Below are 15,476 nucleotides of genomic sequence, written 5' to 3' on the forward strand. Positions count from 1 at the left end.
AGCTGGTCATGCTGATGTTTTTTTTTTTTTTTGCAGATTTTGCTTGAAGCTTTAAAAGATGTAACAAGATCTATTACATTGACTATAATTATCCATCTGCCGAAGGTTGTTTGCCACAGCTACAGATTTCTCCCTAGTGACTTAAATTCATGTGTGTGCGTGTGTGTGGGTGTGTGTGTGTGTGTGGGTGTGTGTGTGTATACAGGTGTATTCCCAGCACAGCAGTCTCCTCTCCTGCAGTCCACAGCGCAGCAGTCTGGGCTCAGAGGGTGAGAGCGAGCGCCAGTTCAACCTCAATGACAACAGTGTTCCCACAGCAACACAGGCCCTCATGACCATGTACCGTCGCCGCTCGCCTGAGGAGTTCAACCCCAAACTGGTAAACACTCAAACACACATTGCTCAGTCTCACATGCTTAAACACATGCTCAAGTTTTTACAGAATATATTTTATTGACATAGAAATATGAAAGGAATAAAACACTTAGGGGTGTGCTGACTGAATGGTGTGATGCAGTTGATTATTTCCAGTAACAGAGCATCTGAATAGCAGATGACACTGGAGACTTTTATAAATGTTAAATAAATGTCTCCTCACAGAAACTTTCACCATATCAATGATTAGACATTTTTCTTTGTTAAATAACAACTCAATTTTAAATCCAATATTATTAGTCTTTGGATAATATGATAACATTTTAGAACAAGTGCATTAATTTTTATGTGATTTGCCTTGCAGCCAGAACTACTCTCAGAGCTGTTGTTATAGAAAATTAATCACCGTCTGACCAATCAGAATGAACAAAGTGGTGTAATTGTGTTTACTCTATGAATTCAAAAGGAAATATCACGAGTGACATTCTCTAATTTAATATCTAAACCCCTCAGACCCACTTCGCTGTGTCGACATGATACTCTTGTGCTGAAACCTTCTCAGGATCTAAAATTTTGCTGAGCACAGCGCGTTTTCTTTCACACTGGGTTGATTTTGTGAGCTTTGACCTCTGTACACAGCACACATATGAAAACAGGAGGAAGTTGCACTAGTGGAAGTATGTAGATCATCAAGTTAAAGTGCAAACATTAGAACAAGGTAGAGATTAGAGGCAAGAGGTCAGGAGCAGCTAAATGAGACAGAAGTACCAAAGTCACAAACAGCACAAAGTGGTTGCAGGAAGTTTTCTTACACTCAGACATTTTGAGTTGCCAGTTTATTAGATACACTTCCTTGTAGCTGCAATGTATCAGGTGCCAGTCCTATTGGTCACATTGCAAATGCACATTTACTAACTGCTAGTGGAAAAAGACCACCATAGGAAGAATATGACCAGAAATTATTTGGGCAGTAGATCATTCTTAGCGTAACACAGACACTGATATGGTAGTGTAAGACTTTTACGAGTGCATCAGGTACAGCAGTGTTGTATAGAATTTTAGACACCTCAAAGCCATTTCTCGGCTGGAAAAATAAAACAGTTGTCCAGCCAACAGTACTTCTACGGTCAGAAACGAATACTGATGGACTGGAGGGCGATTCACACACACACCATGCGTGAAAAAAGATGAGCTTTAGTCTCTAACAGTGCACAAGATGCCACAACTATTTCACCCAAATACACTATTTTCCCCCTTTTCAGTACCAGCTGCAGTGAAATTTAAGACCCCATCAGATGAAAACGTGAAAATTCACTGTCCCCTTTTGAGTAATACATCTACGGTAGTAATGTTTCTATTGCTATTTGAGCGCTCCTTCACCATAAACCTACGTCGCGTTTCCACTGATCAGGTTACATATGAATCAGAAATGAGTGTTGCATCGTTTTCATCAGTCTCTACCTGTTATTAAATCCTTATTATATCTATCCTAAAAACTAATGCTTATTTGCATTTATTAGCTGGTACTAGCTAGTACAGCTTGCGTTCATTTTATGTTATGGTACATTTGTTTTTGTTTCACAAAATATAGCAAGCAATAAAACAGTGACACAGAATAGAATTGTTGTTAGCAAGTTAGCAATGTAGCATTAGATAGATATTGAGTGTGTGGATACTTGGTGTTGATCGATAGTACATAGTAATGTAGACGAGCTTTATTCGGTTAATTGTACAGCTACAAAGTAATCTATATAATATATCTGATCCACTGATTGATCTCAGAAGAAAATCTGCTTTTAGCCAAGAAGACTACTTCTCCAATTTAATCCTCAATGAGAGACTCTGTGGCACTCCAGGAGTCATGTGGTAACAGTGTGTGTGTTTGCTGATGTGTTCCCAGGCGAAGGAGTTCCTGAAAGAGCAGGCCTGGAAGAATCACTTTGCGGAATACGGCCAGGGTGTGTGTATGTACCGCACGGAGAAGACCAAAGAGCTGGTGCTCAAAGGCATCCCAGAGAACATGAGAGGAGACCTGTGGCTTCTGTTCTCTGGTGCGACTCACGCACACGCACACACACACACACACACACACTCATACACACACATACAATTCACACACTTCTAGAAACAGGTTGTTAATATATGAATTCAGACACAGAGGGAAAACACACACAAACCCTCCGCTCCCAACCCACACACACACACACGCACACACACACGCATACACATATTCCCTTCCCACAGACGTGCCTGGGCCAAGTCTGGAGGAACCTTCTGATTTTTTTTGCACCACATAAGAACTGTTTCTCAACTAGCACAATCATGCTGCTGATCTGGAACCTAGAACCGGTCACATCAGGGGCTTGGCAATGCATTGACATTTCATTGAGCAATTTATTTCATGACATGAACAGTCAGCTGGGTTTAAAGATTGTTTTTGCAGGGTTTGAAGATTGTGTGCATCAAAAAATGGGCCAAGATACACTGACATGTGCATCCCAAATAATTCATTATTTAAAAAAAAATCTAAAGGAAATGCATTTCAGTATGCACTTATAGCGCATGTTGGTGAACACCTTAGTAGGACAACTTATATTGTTTTTCCCTTTAATTAATATGTCACCTGTTTGTATAAGCATACACACACACACACACACACACACACACACACACACCCCAAGCAGTTGACCTACTTTCTGTAGACCTCAATAGCACACACACACAAGTTTATCTTAAACCATTTCCTGTTTACAAAATGAGTCATAAAGTAGTTTACGTTTAGAAATAAATTTTGTGTGTGTGTGTGTGTGTGCTCGAACAGGGGCGATTAATGAGATGGCGACTCACCCTGGTTACTATGAGGACTTGGTGGAGAAGTCGATGGGAAAGTATAATTTAGCAACAGAAGAAATCGAGCGTGACCTTCATCGCTCACTGCCCGAACACCCGGCCTTTCAGAATGAGATGGGCATCGCTGCACTGAGACGAGTTCTCACTGCATATGCCTTCCGCAACCCCAACATCGGCTACTGTCAGGTACCCACACACACACACACACACACACACAGACACACACACATTTACATTAATTGATCAAATTGTTGCAAAAATGTATATACCTGGTAGAAACTAAAAATCTAAAAGATACACAGGAAAAACCTAATATAGCCCGATTAATAGCCAACCCTATAATACGTAGTGTGTGGTAATATTTTATGTTGTACAAAATCACTTAATCAGGAGGTGCACACATACACATACTGTTCTTCCCGCTACATCAGGTGTGAGTGATTTGTAATTAAAATATGTGTAAAATACATGATTTATACTGATTGATACTGATTTATAGTAAAGCAAAAGGGATGATATCTGTGTGTGCGTGTGTGTGTGTGTGTGCGTATGTGGTTTTGTTTTTGTTTTTCAATCAGGATGTCCCTCATTACATTGCAATGAACCCTGCATACATTTCACATTATCAGTGTATGAGTTACATGAACGTACCTCAGTAAAGACCACTTTTGGTTCAAACCACATACACACTCTGCAGTGTGCGCTAGCACCTGCTACACACACTCCTGCAAACCCACACCCAGTGCTCATTTACCACTAACACACCTTTGTGTGTGCACTGCATGGACCTCTTGCATGCCGCTTGTTCATGCACTTTTTACATGCACCTTCTTCATGCACCTTCTTCATGCACCATCTTCATGCACCTTCTTCACCACTTGGACAAGTAAAGTCTTTCAAGTAGAAGCACACTTTCACATTTAACCTAAAGGTCCTGTCATGCAGGTTGTAACAAAGACTACATAATTATTTTTAGTGGTATTTAGACCTAGGTTTCAAAGGTGCTACATCTTTATTTACATTATTAGCACATTTTTTTCATCTTCATCTTCTTCTTTTAATATCATCTTCAAATGGCCAACAGCTTCTTTATTTTTGAATCACTTTTGAATCAGTAATTTCCAGATATTTTTTTCTGCTATTTTTCTTCATTCTTTGTACTAAAGTGTCAGCATGTCGTATAAACAGATAAATACTAGAGATGGCGCAATACCACTTTTTCTTTTCCAATATCCGATACCAATACTGAAACCTTGAGTATCAGCCGATAACAATACCCCTCCGATATTTTTTCTTTAAATACTACTAAGATTTAAACTATTCCTTTTTTTACTGAAGCACTTCACAGTTAAACTCTTTCACAAAAAATCACTTATACTGTAAATGTAATAAATATAATAAAGTATAAATTATACTTTATATAAATCCTAACAAAAGAAAAACAGTCACAACTGTATGTATGTAAACATTTGGATGGCAAGATCTCTGATGTCCGATCAACCTTTTTTTTGCAGCACCGATACTATTGTATTGTCGTCTGTTCACACATTCACATCATTTCGCAGGAATTTTACTAGGCCTCATTCCAATCGATTGCTGCATCAGTCTTCACAGGAATTTGGCTCATTGCATTCACACACAACTTCTGATTAATTACTGTTGAAAAACGTTCTACACACACACACATTCCAGATGCACTGCAACCCTGATTAAGTGTTTACTGAAGATTGATGGATGGATGAATGAATGACATTTTTATGTGTTGTTTCTGTTCAGGCGATGAACATTGTGACGTCGGTGTTGCTGCTCTATGCTAAAGAGGAGGAGGCTTTCTGGCTGCTGGTGGCGCTGTGTGAGAGGATGCTGCCAGACTACTATAACACCAGAGTCGTGGGTCAGTCACACACACACAGACACACACACACACACACACACACAGGTCAGCCATAAGCTTTAATCCAGGGATTCACAAACTAGACCCCATGTAGGGTCACTTGATTTACAATTGGGGTCTCGAGAGAAACTCACAATCTCCTCTTCTGTTTCATTCATTTATTTTACGAATTTATATTATAAATATCAAAGACGCATTTTGTGTGCTGATATTTTGAAATGTTACGTGTAGTCACATTCAGACAAAGCACGTTTAAATGAATAGGGTACATCTTATTTTAGTCTTTTCACTCTCCTGACACGCTGCACTAGTGTAGTTCAACAACAGATATGGTCAAATTTCACCATCCCACTACCTCTGCTAAATAAACTAGCATTGCGTCTCAAATTGCACACTTATGTACTATTCTGGGTTGTTACTGAGTATTAAGAATAACTGGTTTTTATATTACAGTTAGTGTTTGAATTTTAAAAACCTCTCTCTTTAGCCTTCAAACCTATTGAAAGGTCTGTTTTGTGTACCAGCCTTCTGGATTCTCTACATTATTAAATATGTTTGAGTGTAAGGTCAGTTTTTGATTTGAGACTCCTGTAATGTTTTACAATTACATTGTCAATAAAACCTTCCAGAAAGCAGGATTTCTTACTAAGAGGATTTCGTCCATCTCGGATCAGTACTGGTTATTGGCTAATACTCTGACCTAAACTGATATTGATGTCATACTAAAAATTTTAAAAGGGATTGGCAGATAGTATAATGTTCCAAAAACTGCAGTATTGAATTGGATGACAATTTTTTATACTTACATTTACACATTTAATTGTAATATTTTTATAATATTTTATATATGTCTTTACGTTTTCTCGTTCTTATGTCTCTCATTTTCTACCCTTATTTTCTGTGGATTGAAGTAAAAAAAATTAATTTCCAATTTCTAATCTAATCTTTATGCACATGTGTGTGTGGGTGTGCCTGTGTGTTATGGATGTGTGGATGTGTGGATGCTTTTTCTCACACACAGGTGCACTGGTGGATCAGGGTGTGTTCGAGGAGTTGGCCCGTGTCCATGTTCCTCAGCTGTACGACTGCATGCAGGAGCTGGGTGTGATCTCCACCATCTCTCTGTCCTGGTTCCTCACACTCTTCCTGTCCGTCATGCCCTTCGAGAGCGCCGTGGTCGTGGTTGACTGCTTCTTCTATGAGGGCATTAAGCTCATCTTTCAGCTGGCGCTGTCCGTGCTGGACGCCAACATCCACCAGCTGCTCAACTGCAAGGACGACGGAGAAGCCATGACGGTGCTCGGCAGGTCAGAGAGAGTCGCTGAAGCGTTCATATAGCAAAATACAATCTGGTGTTGTTGCTGATGATTATTGGCTTCATTTGGATAAACTCGCCAATAAGTGATGTATGTTTACGTTTTCCATCATTGGAGAGTCTTCAGGGCAGAGGATGTTGAAAAGTTGTATATATTAACTAATTAGCTTCAAGAGAAAGTGAGGGAGCGACTGTTTATAGCTGTTTTAAGATTAATGAGAACAGGAAGTAACCTGTTTTGCAAACGTTTCAAAACATTAAATGTAATATAAATAGATAAAAAGTATTATGATTCATTTGTTAATAAAAAAAAGTGATTATTGACAAATTGCTATGGTATAAGTGGAATAAAACACTTCAAGACACACTTTTATATGAAAATCAATTTTATCAATTATTTTCCTAGAACAGCATGACACAGAGTGTTTTATTTCTTATCTACATCATCATCATACCATGTTAAGTGTATGTGTGTGTGTGTGTGTGTGTGTAGGTATCTAGACAGTGTTACCAATAAGGACAGCACCCTGCCCCCAATCCCACACCTGCACTCTCTCCTCACCGATGATGGAGAGCCTCATCCCGAGGTGGACATCTTTAAACTGGTGCGCAGCTCCTATGAGGTATGAAATTGTCTGGTTTTGTGTGTCTTTCTGTTTTTTACTACTTCGCTTGGTCGGTTCAGCGGGTGCAGATCCATTTTTCAGTTGATTAACACACATTATCTCACACTGTGTGCAGAAATTCGGCTCTATTCGGGCGGATGTGATCGAACAGATGCGCTTCAAACAGAGGCTGAGAGTCATCCAGACTATAGAGGACACAACTAAACGCAACGTGGTAATCTCTCACTCCATACGCTATCATAACCAGCTGACTTATGGTTTAGGAACGTTTTGTGTAGGTGGTATTCGAAAGTATGTTACAGTACCCCAAAAATCATTGTTTGTTTTTATTTCAAGATCTGTAATGGCAATTTTGTGGGCATCACTGGAAATCTCAAACTGCATGCCTGAAAAGCTTCCACATTTAATTACTTTTGTCAGCTACTGTATATTTCTTGTTTCAGCCAAGGACAATAGATTTGAATGAAAGAAAATATACACAGTCTCACAATCAAATGTGAATTCTTTCAGGAAGTGGTTAGAAACTTTAACTATTCCATGGGTTTAGGAAAATTCAATGCCCCATAGATTTTATGTTATACATTATACATGTCCATTGTAGTAACTTACACATCCTTCCCCTCACTTTTCCTTTTCTCTTTCCTCTTTATTCGCTTCCTCTGCTGCAGGTTCGCACTATAGTAACAGAAACGGCGTTCAGCATGGATGAGCTGGAAGAGCTTTACTCATTATTTAAGGTAGGTTACAGTCAGCTGACTCGTAAGTGTACTTGACCCAAAAACTTTGCCATAGATTTTTTTCCAAGAGCCTGAATTTTTGTCTCAGGCCACTTTGTGCCGCTGCCTGTCAAACCAACATGTAATGCTGTTTTAGGATGTCAATTTTTATAGCCCTTATGTTTCTGTCATGTAAAGATAGCTGAGACAGATGCAACTGCTGGTAAGGCAGCCTTTAATAAAGCTTGTGTAAACAATCCAAAAATTGAAGAGTAATAAATAAAAAAAATCAAAAAACCAGGGACAGGCAGAGGTCAGGTGATCAACAAACAGGATGTCAGAGAGTAGGCAAAATGCACAAAACAAAGAACAAAGTCAAGGTGAAAACCGGTAAAGATCAGGCAGAGAATAAACAGGCTTGGTAACGTTAAAGACACAAAGTAATTGAGCGTATACTTCGCGACATTACAATGAAACATGAGGGTATAATTAGACAAACTAATCAAGGGCAGATCAGGAACAGGTGATAACGATGATGACACATTTGGAACACAACCAATAACAAGACAAGGGAGGAGGCAAGACAGGAGCCAAAACAAACACACTGGTCAAAGTAAATACAGCCGCACATGGCAATGAAAACAGTCACAATAACCCGGAAGTGCGCTGAGAGCTCTGACACTTAGTGCAAGCGGGTATACCTGACAGTTTCAAACCACATTAATCAATGTTTTTGAGAAAACAAGAAGGTGCAGTAAACAGTTTCTCCCCAAATGCTCATATTAGCATTTATATATTACTGTACTCTTATTTTTTACCACCTAATGTCCATAACATAACTAATTTCTTATTGTGGTTCCTTTTGTAACTAATTTCTTATTGTGCTTTCTTTAGTGTAGATATAAAAAGCTAAAGATATTAAATGAAGTTTAAAATATACATCTTGGACATGTCCTCTTAAAAAGTGTCTGGCCAGGATTTCTAAATTGCCTAAAATGTCTCTGATTTGGCTTTGCTTTCACGGTGACATTTGCTTTCTGTTGTCACTATGCATTCAGTGTCAGTATTTGCAATGCTTTGACCCCAACGGGTCAATTATGTACACGCCCTGCATGCAACCATTAGTCAAATTGCTTGTCAATCATCGCCCTCAACAGGTGTGTAGGAAGCACCGCACCACAGCAACAAGCCAGAGACAAAGCAGCACCTTGCTTAAAGTTAATGATAAAATCATGATATTGATCCCTTGGGATTTTCTTTGCTCAAGAAAGTGACACAGATTTCAGTTTTCTATGTGGTTTATGTGAGACGCGTGCTTGTTATAGCTCTACTGCTAATGTTTACTCTGTTTGTAGCAATATAACATTATAGTCTCATTAATATTTGCATGCAGGTAATTAAGATTTGGCGCAATTTTTAATGGGATTTGACAGCCGTAATGTGAAGCAATTAAGCAAGCAAAATTAGAAGCTGTGTGTGTATGTGTGTGTGTGTGTGTGTGTCTGTGTGTGTGTGTTGGATGGTGATGCTCTTTAGCTTTGAAGAGGCTGCCAGTAGGGGCAAGACCTCAGTAAAATGAGCTTCAGTTTGATGTCTTTACTGTGCTTTAGCCATTAAGCAGCGTACACACACACACACACACACACACACCATCACGAGTCACTGAAGTGTATCCATTTTCTCTACTGAGATTTATGGCTCCTCTGGCTCACTTAACTCAACCATATACTGCAGTGTGATACTGATAACACACTGCTGCTGGACAGATCTCTCAGTTTGCTTTCATTGTGCATTTATTTCCAGTATTTACTGCTGTTACTGCTGGAATTGTCATGCTTTTCCTCCTCTGTTTATTCCATCCAGGCTGAACACCTGACCAGCTGTTATTGGGGTGGCACGAGTAACCCGATGGACCGTCATGACCCGAGTCTGCCCTACCTGGAGCAGTACCGCATGGATCTGGAACAGTTTAAGGGGCTGTTCTTGGTGCTCTTTCCCTGGGCCAGCGGCACACACACCGATGGCCTTGCTGTCCGCTTCTTCCGCCTGCTCGATCAGAACGCAGACGCGCTCATCAACTTCCGAGAGTTCATTAACGGCCTCGGTGAGTGAAGGTTGTGACTCTGAGTGAGTGTGTGTGTGTGGTCAGCGTCTATGAGTGCGACCATTTTTATAGCATGTTTGCCTGAAACATTATTGTTAATGTTAATTTTACAAACCTTTTGAGAAACTAGAAATCTTTTTCTGGAACCACTGCTGGTCCAGTTGTGTGGTTTATGGTATTTGTTTAAGATTGGTACCTACGGGACTTATTAGTCATTGGGATTAGTGTTTACAAAACCTACACAGAGAAACTATAAATTAAAAAAACAAAATAGTTCTGCTGTTTGTTCCATTAAAAGTAATATTGTGGAGTTTGTATCGTGACAATGCCAGAGTCATCCTTGGCCCAGAGTCCAAGAGAGCAAACTTGGACTGTGCTCTCCGAGTGGGATGGATGGCATATTCTCTGTCCCCTGTCAATCACAGTGACACTAGCTAATCGTGGTTGTCTGTGAGCTCATGTGTGTGGAAGAGGGTGGATAGCACTTTAGGTATGTTGCACTGCCCTGTGAGGCAGCATGAGCAGCAGTTTGAAAAGATGCAGTTGGTTGAGATCACATGTCTTGGAGGAAGCATGTGTCAGCCTTCATCCTTCCATCTGGTAGCTGTCTTGTGATGGGGATAGCTGGCTAATGGGTGGGAATTGGCCTAAATTAAGGAAACAATGGCAGAAAAGCAATATTGTGTTGTTTGCTTCTCCACATGCATGAAAGTTAATTTCTCAATACCTATACAAACACAGGAGTTTTTACAAACACAAACAGCAATACTTTGGAATTCTGATCATCTGCTGTGCTAACTGTAGAGGTTTTTGTGCTTTAATAGTCTTTACAATAGTATTTTTGTCAACCAATTGTTGAGAATGTTAAAAAATATAGTTTTTAGTGCTGTCTAAAGAATCTTTTCACTAAATCATTTCATCAGTAATTTTACTGCATCAAATATGAGCCAGGGAATCAAATGGCACTTGTTCTTTGAGTGTTATTGCATGAAACATAAAGTTTTGTTGGGTTCTGTTTGGACCAGGTCTGGTTTTTGAGTGTGCAGTGGGGGAAAAAAAAACCTACTTATAATTTCTAGATCGAGAACTTCACAGTTCTCACAGGAGATCCTGTTTCTTTTGCTTTGTTGGGCAAATGCTTCATGCTAATAATTCCTGGTCTACCAAAAAGTACCAGATCTGTGTAGTTTCTGGAACCATCCCAGGAACAAAAATGAGCCCTGTATTTTGTTTTAGAAAGTTTATGAAAAAGTTCCTGCAGTGAAAACATGTTCTTTCACATAATGAGAGCAGGAAGGGATTATATAATGCCTAGAAATGGGTCAGAACTTGCATTTCGTCAAATGTTTTAATTAAGCAGTTTGGTGCTGCATGAGGATATTCATCATGTAGCTGTTGTTCTGTGTTGTAGGTGTCCTGTGCCATGGCGACCTGACTGAGAAACTAAAGCTCCTCTATAAGATGCACATACTGCCAGGTAAAACAGGATGGGTGTGTGTGTGGGTGTGTGTGTGTGTGTGTGTAGTGCTTTGTTCTTCTCTCTCTGTCTCTCTCTCTCTCCATCTAATCATGCTTGCTTAATTACATCACATTACAACTGTCAAAAATCCATTAAATATTGCACGAAATTGTAATTACTTGCTTGCAAATATTAATGAGCCTATCATTTTTACTACTACATTTACTTTAATTGCCTTTATGAATATAATATTATGTTGATTTTTCTGTTCCTTCCCAGTTTCAATACATCACACTGCATTTTCTCATTATTATGGATAAATGCCCCCTTAAACACACATTTAAAAATGTAACATGTTAAATATCAGTAAGGAAGGAAAAAAAAACACTTGGGATGTGCATTTACAGAAAACTAATCAACAATGGGGTGAGTTGAATGAACTTTTGTTACTACCCCAAAGTTGATTATTTTTCCTATAACATCAAATCGTGTGGTGCCTTATTCCTTTTATACCACTACAAGTCGCCAAACATTACAATTTATTAGTTATTAAACAATGAAACATCATAGTTTTTATTTGTTTGTAGTTACATTTAATGTTGTCTAACGTCTGCAAAAGTTAGTTCCAAAGTTAGGTTATAAACAGTGTAAACAGTTATTAATACAGCAATCATGTTACTGAGAAACCGTAAATTCTGCTGTCCTGAAGAGTTCCCCATTTGGAAAACTTAAAGTTACTGCTTTACTTCTGACTATTATAGAGGACTGACACTGGAGACTCCTTCCATAAATGTTAAATAAACATCTCCTTACAGAAAACTATCAATAATTGTACAATTTTTAAAAATTCTTAATGTGGACCGTCTACCATTCATGTCAGTTGCATGAAAAAATATTAGGTTATTTAAAGCAGGCCAGTCTTGAATTACAAACCACAGCTTCATTGGTTAAATTTGCTATACTATAAGGCAGCATCTTTGTCACAGTGTGTAGCACTAAATGCTAGTTTTGGCTAGCTCACACACACTCTACTGAAAGACTTGGGACTTCACATCAAACAGCAGCAGCACTCATTTAATCTCTTTTTTTTTCTCTCAGATGTACATCATGAGCAGGATGAGCCAGATTCGGCTTTTGAGGCCACGCAGTACTTCTTTGAGGACATCACCCCTGAGACTTCCAATGGTACACACACAACACACAGCGTACACACACTGACAGTGCTGTCGCTTCATATATTCAATGTGTCTAGTTTGTTTCACGCTGTGTTTGCTCTCTGGAGTTTATTCCAAAGATATTTTTATTTTTTGTTTTTCAGTGTTGCATGTGTGCAGATCTTTGAGCTTGAGAGATAATGCAAAGTTAATAAGAAAATTCAATATTATATAGACTGTATTTACAACTATACATATATATAAAACGAAATGTAAATATACACTGTGACGCAAAGCATTGTGAGCAATGTGGAAATCAGCAATCTATTAATTAATGCATGTAATGTAATGTAATGCAGTTGCACTGTTTAGACACCAGAGGTCCCAATCTATACAACCCATAAAGTTAAAAGGTATAGAGCACGCTGGTCCATGATCAGGTTCTTTCATGGAGAGCCTGTGAGATCTGCACATGTGAAGTCCGATAGCCTGATCGCTCTGGATTGCAATGACCAACACACATTACACATTATATGTTTACACGACCATGTTACAACGGTTACAAAAAGAGCTCTTCAGTAGTTTTTATACAACACCAAAAGCTGGCATTTTAGCCAACTTTGGAGCTCTATTTCAGCTACAGCGCTCATTATGTTTACGTCAATCTTTTAAATCCCCAGGTCAGACACTTTGTTATTCAATCAAAATTTTTGGGAGCATTTATAAATGTATTTATATATTTATTTTTAAGATATGGTGAACCTGTAGCACATTTTGTTTACAATATTAAACCTCTGTTCATAGCCATTTTTGAATTTTTTTTTTGACAAAAATGCACATTGTTTTGCATTGTTTATGATTCAGAGATAAAAAGGAGTCTTTTCAGTCATAATTTTTTCTTCATTCAAATTTTGTTCAAAGTCTTCTGAGAATTGACTTGAATCGAAATTGTGAAGCCAGTAACGTGAATCAAATCGTGACTGGAGTGTACTGTTATACTTCTAATATATAATTATACCAGTGGATATTATCAGAAATTTTTATCATCTTAAAATCATTGTATTGACTTATGTTCAGGCCCTGATGCATTCAGTGTATATAGTATAAATATGTGAAACCCCCCTACTCAAACACTGTATTTGTGTTAACTTCACCTGTGTTCTCTAACACACAGGCCTTGTCCCTAAGAGCAGGAGTGAGAAAGATGACGGATTTGTAAGAGTCACGTTCAAGAATGAAAAAGGTAGGAAATGCAGACACACACACACACACACACACACACACACACACACCCACCCCAGTGCTTCCTTCACAGCTGAATTGTTTTGCTCGCAGTTTTTTTTTCTCTAAGTGCAGTAGTTAGCTCCCTCTGGTGGTCATTCTACACACTGTCTGTATTTAAAACACTGCATTGCTTTTACAAAATTTTGTGTTATTGCTCTTTGAATCATTGGCGGAAGATTTTCAACTGATATATCTGTTTGCATATTTTTGGTCACCCATAAGAACAACAATGTTCAGGAATCCTCGGGAGTCATGTGACCTCTGTACGTCTGAACAGATCATAGCAAGAATTTTAAAGGGACAATTCAGACACACAACAAAATAATAATAATAAAGTTATAAAGTTTTCCTCTTTGCCCAAATTAGAGAGGCTAACATAGCTAACAACATCTTTGCAGTTTCTCAGTAACATGACAAGCTGCAATTTTATCTTATTAACTTCACTTGATTGTTTATAGCTGTTATAACAATCTTGATAACAGGCACAAACTTGTTTCGTGGACGTTCCACAACATGGAATATAACTATAAACAGATAAAAAAGTAGGACATGTCGATCTTTAAGTAATAAAGAAAAATAAAACATTTTGGGAGGTGCTGTTATAGTAAACAATCGACTTCAGTTACGCCACTTCATATCTTGCCATATCACACCACTCTGTCGTTGATTATCTTCCTGTAACATCACACCCTAAATGTTTTCATCCTGCCTTATTCACACCTACCAGATCTGCTGTTTTTATGTCTAGTTGTACATTTTTATAGACAGTTGTGCATTATTCAGTGTCATAAACCATTAAAACAGGTCTGTTCGTGATACTGAACAACTCAAAATTGTTTAAGATGAGTGTGCAATGTTAAGCATGTACTTTGGATGATGCCAAACTGGTGGCTATAAGCCTCCCTTACCTGTTATTAAAGAGGCAAACTTCAAACCCCGAACATATTAAAGCTTGTAAAGTACATTTGAGGTAAGAAGAAAATAGTCGTGTTGCTTTAACGTGATATCGGGTGTGAAATGAAGGCATGTGAAGCGTGAATGAGTTTGCTCTTTTGGTCCGTAGAGTGTATGTGTAACGTCTTTTATATCTGTTTGATCTTATTAAACCCTCACCATGTCACAGCTCACTGTGGGGTTTAAACTTTAATGAGACCAGCTTAACGTGCAGCGATAAATCCTTTTTGAAATGTAATCTCTGGCTACATGACTTTTTTTTGTTTACATGAATTGTTTTTTTAATGGCTGCAGTGAAGAAAATGCAGACGCCAGATTATCGTACGTACCTGCGCCTGTGGAACCAGGAGACGAAATCTAAAACCGAGAACATGAAGGATCTCCCAAAACTCAACCAGGTACCCAAAGAGTTCTGTTTTCATTTTCCATATTACAGCAGTTTATTTTACAACATTTATACTGTGCTGTGTTAAAGCAGTTTCCCTCTCTCTCTCTCTCTCTGTCATTCTCTCACGCCCATGTACCTACCTTCCTCCCTTTCTCCCTCACTCTACCACATCCTCTTCTCACTCTATCTTTCTGTTGCTCATGTTGCCTCTTTTGCTCTATACTTTTAACTCTGTCCATCTCTCCCTCGTATTCTCTGTTGTCACTCTCTCTCTCTGTCACCCCACTTGCACTCTACTTTCAACTCAATTCTTCCTCCTTCTCTCCCTCTATCTCTCCCTATTCCATTAATTTCCTC

At 38.7% G+C, this 15,476-nt stretch overlaps 1 protein-coding gene across 3 annotated transcripts in view; it reads left to right on the forward strand.

Annotated features, from left to right (window-relative positions):
* tbc1d9 (TBC1 domain family, member 9 (with GRAM domain)) overlaps positions 1-15,476 on the forward strand; it is a 43,886-nt gene that overhangs the window by 25,876 nt on the left and 2,534 nt on the right. For all 3 annotated transcript variants that reach the window (XM_026939728.3, XM_026939737.3, XM_053232423.1), the window contains exons 9-21: positions 206-379; positions 2,276-2,426; positions 3,197-3,411; positions 5,002-5,119; positions 6,141-6,426; positions 6,928-7,057; positions 7,176-7,274; positions 7,729-7,797; positions 9,640-9,880; positions 11,292-11,357; positions 12,438-12,524; positions 13,668-13,736; positions 15,026-15,129. In XM_026939728.3, the coding sequence (XP_026795529.2) occupies positions 206-379; positions 2,276-2,426; positions 3,197-3,411; positions 5,002-5,119; positions 6,141-6,426; positions 6,928-7,057; positions 7,176-7,274; positions 7,729-7,797; positions 9,640-9,880; positions 11,292-11,357; positions 12,438-12,524; positions 13,668-13,736; positions 15,026-15,129 (1,809 nt within the window). The remainder of the gene's footprint in view (positions 1-205; positions 380-2,275; positions 2,427-3,196; positions 3,412-5,001; positions 5,120-6,140; positions 6,427-6,927; positions 7,058-7,175; positions 7,275-7,728; positions 7,798-9,639; positions 9,881-11,291; positions 11,358-12,437; positions 12,525-13,667; positions 13,737-15,025; positions 15,130-15,476) is intronic.

This window comes from Pangasianodon hypophthalmus, chromosome 3, assembly GCF_027358585.1.
Source record: "Pangasianodon hypophthalmus isolate fPanHyp1 chromosome 3, fPanHyp1.pri, whole genome shotgun sequence".
Taxonomy (NCBI): domain Eukaryota; kingdom Metazoa; phylum Chordata; class Actinopteri; order Siluriformes; family Pangasiidae; genus Pangasianodon; species Pangasianodon hypophthalmus.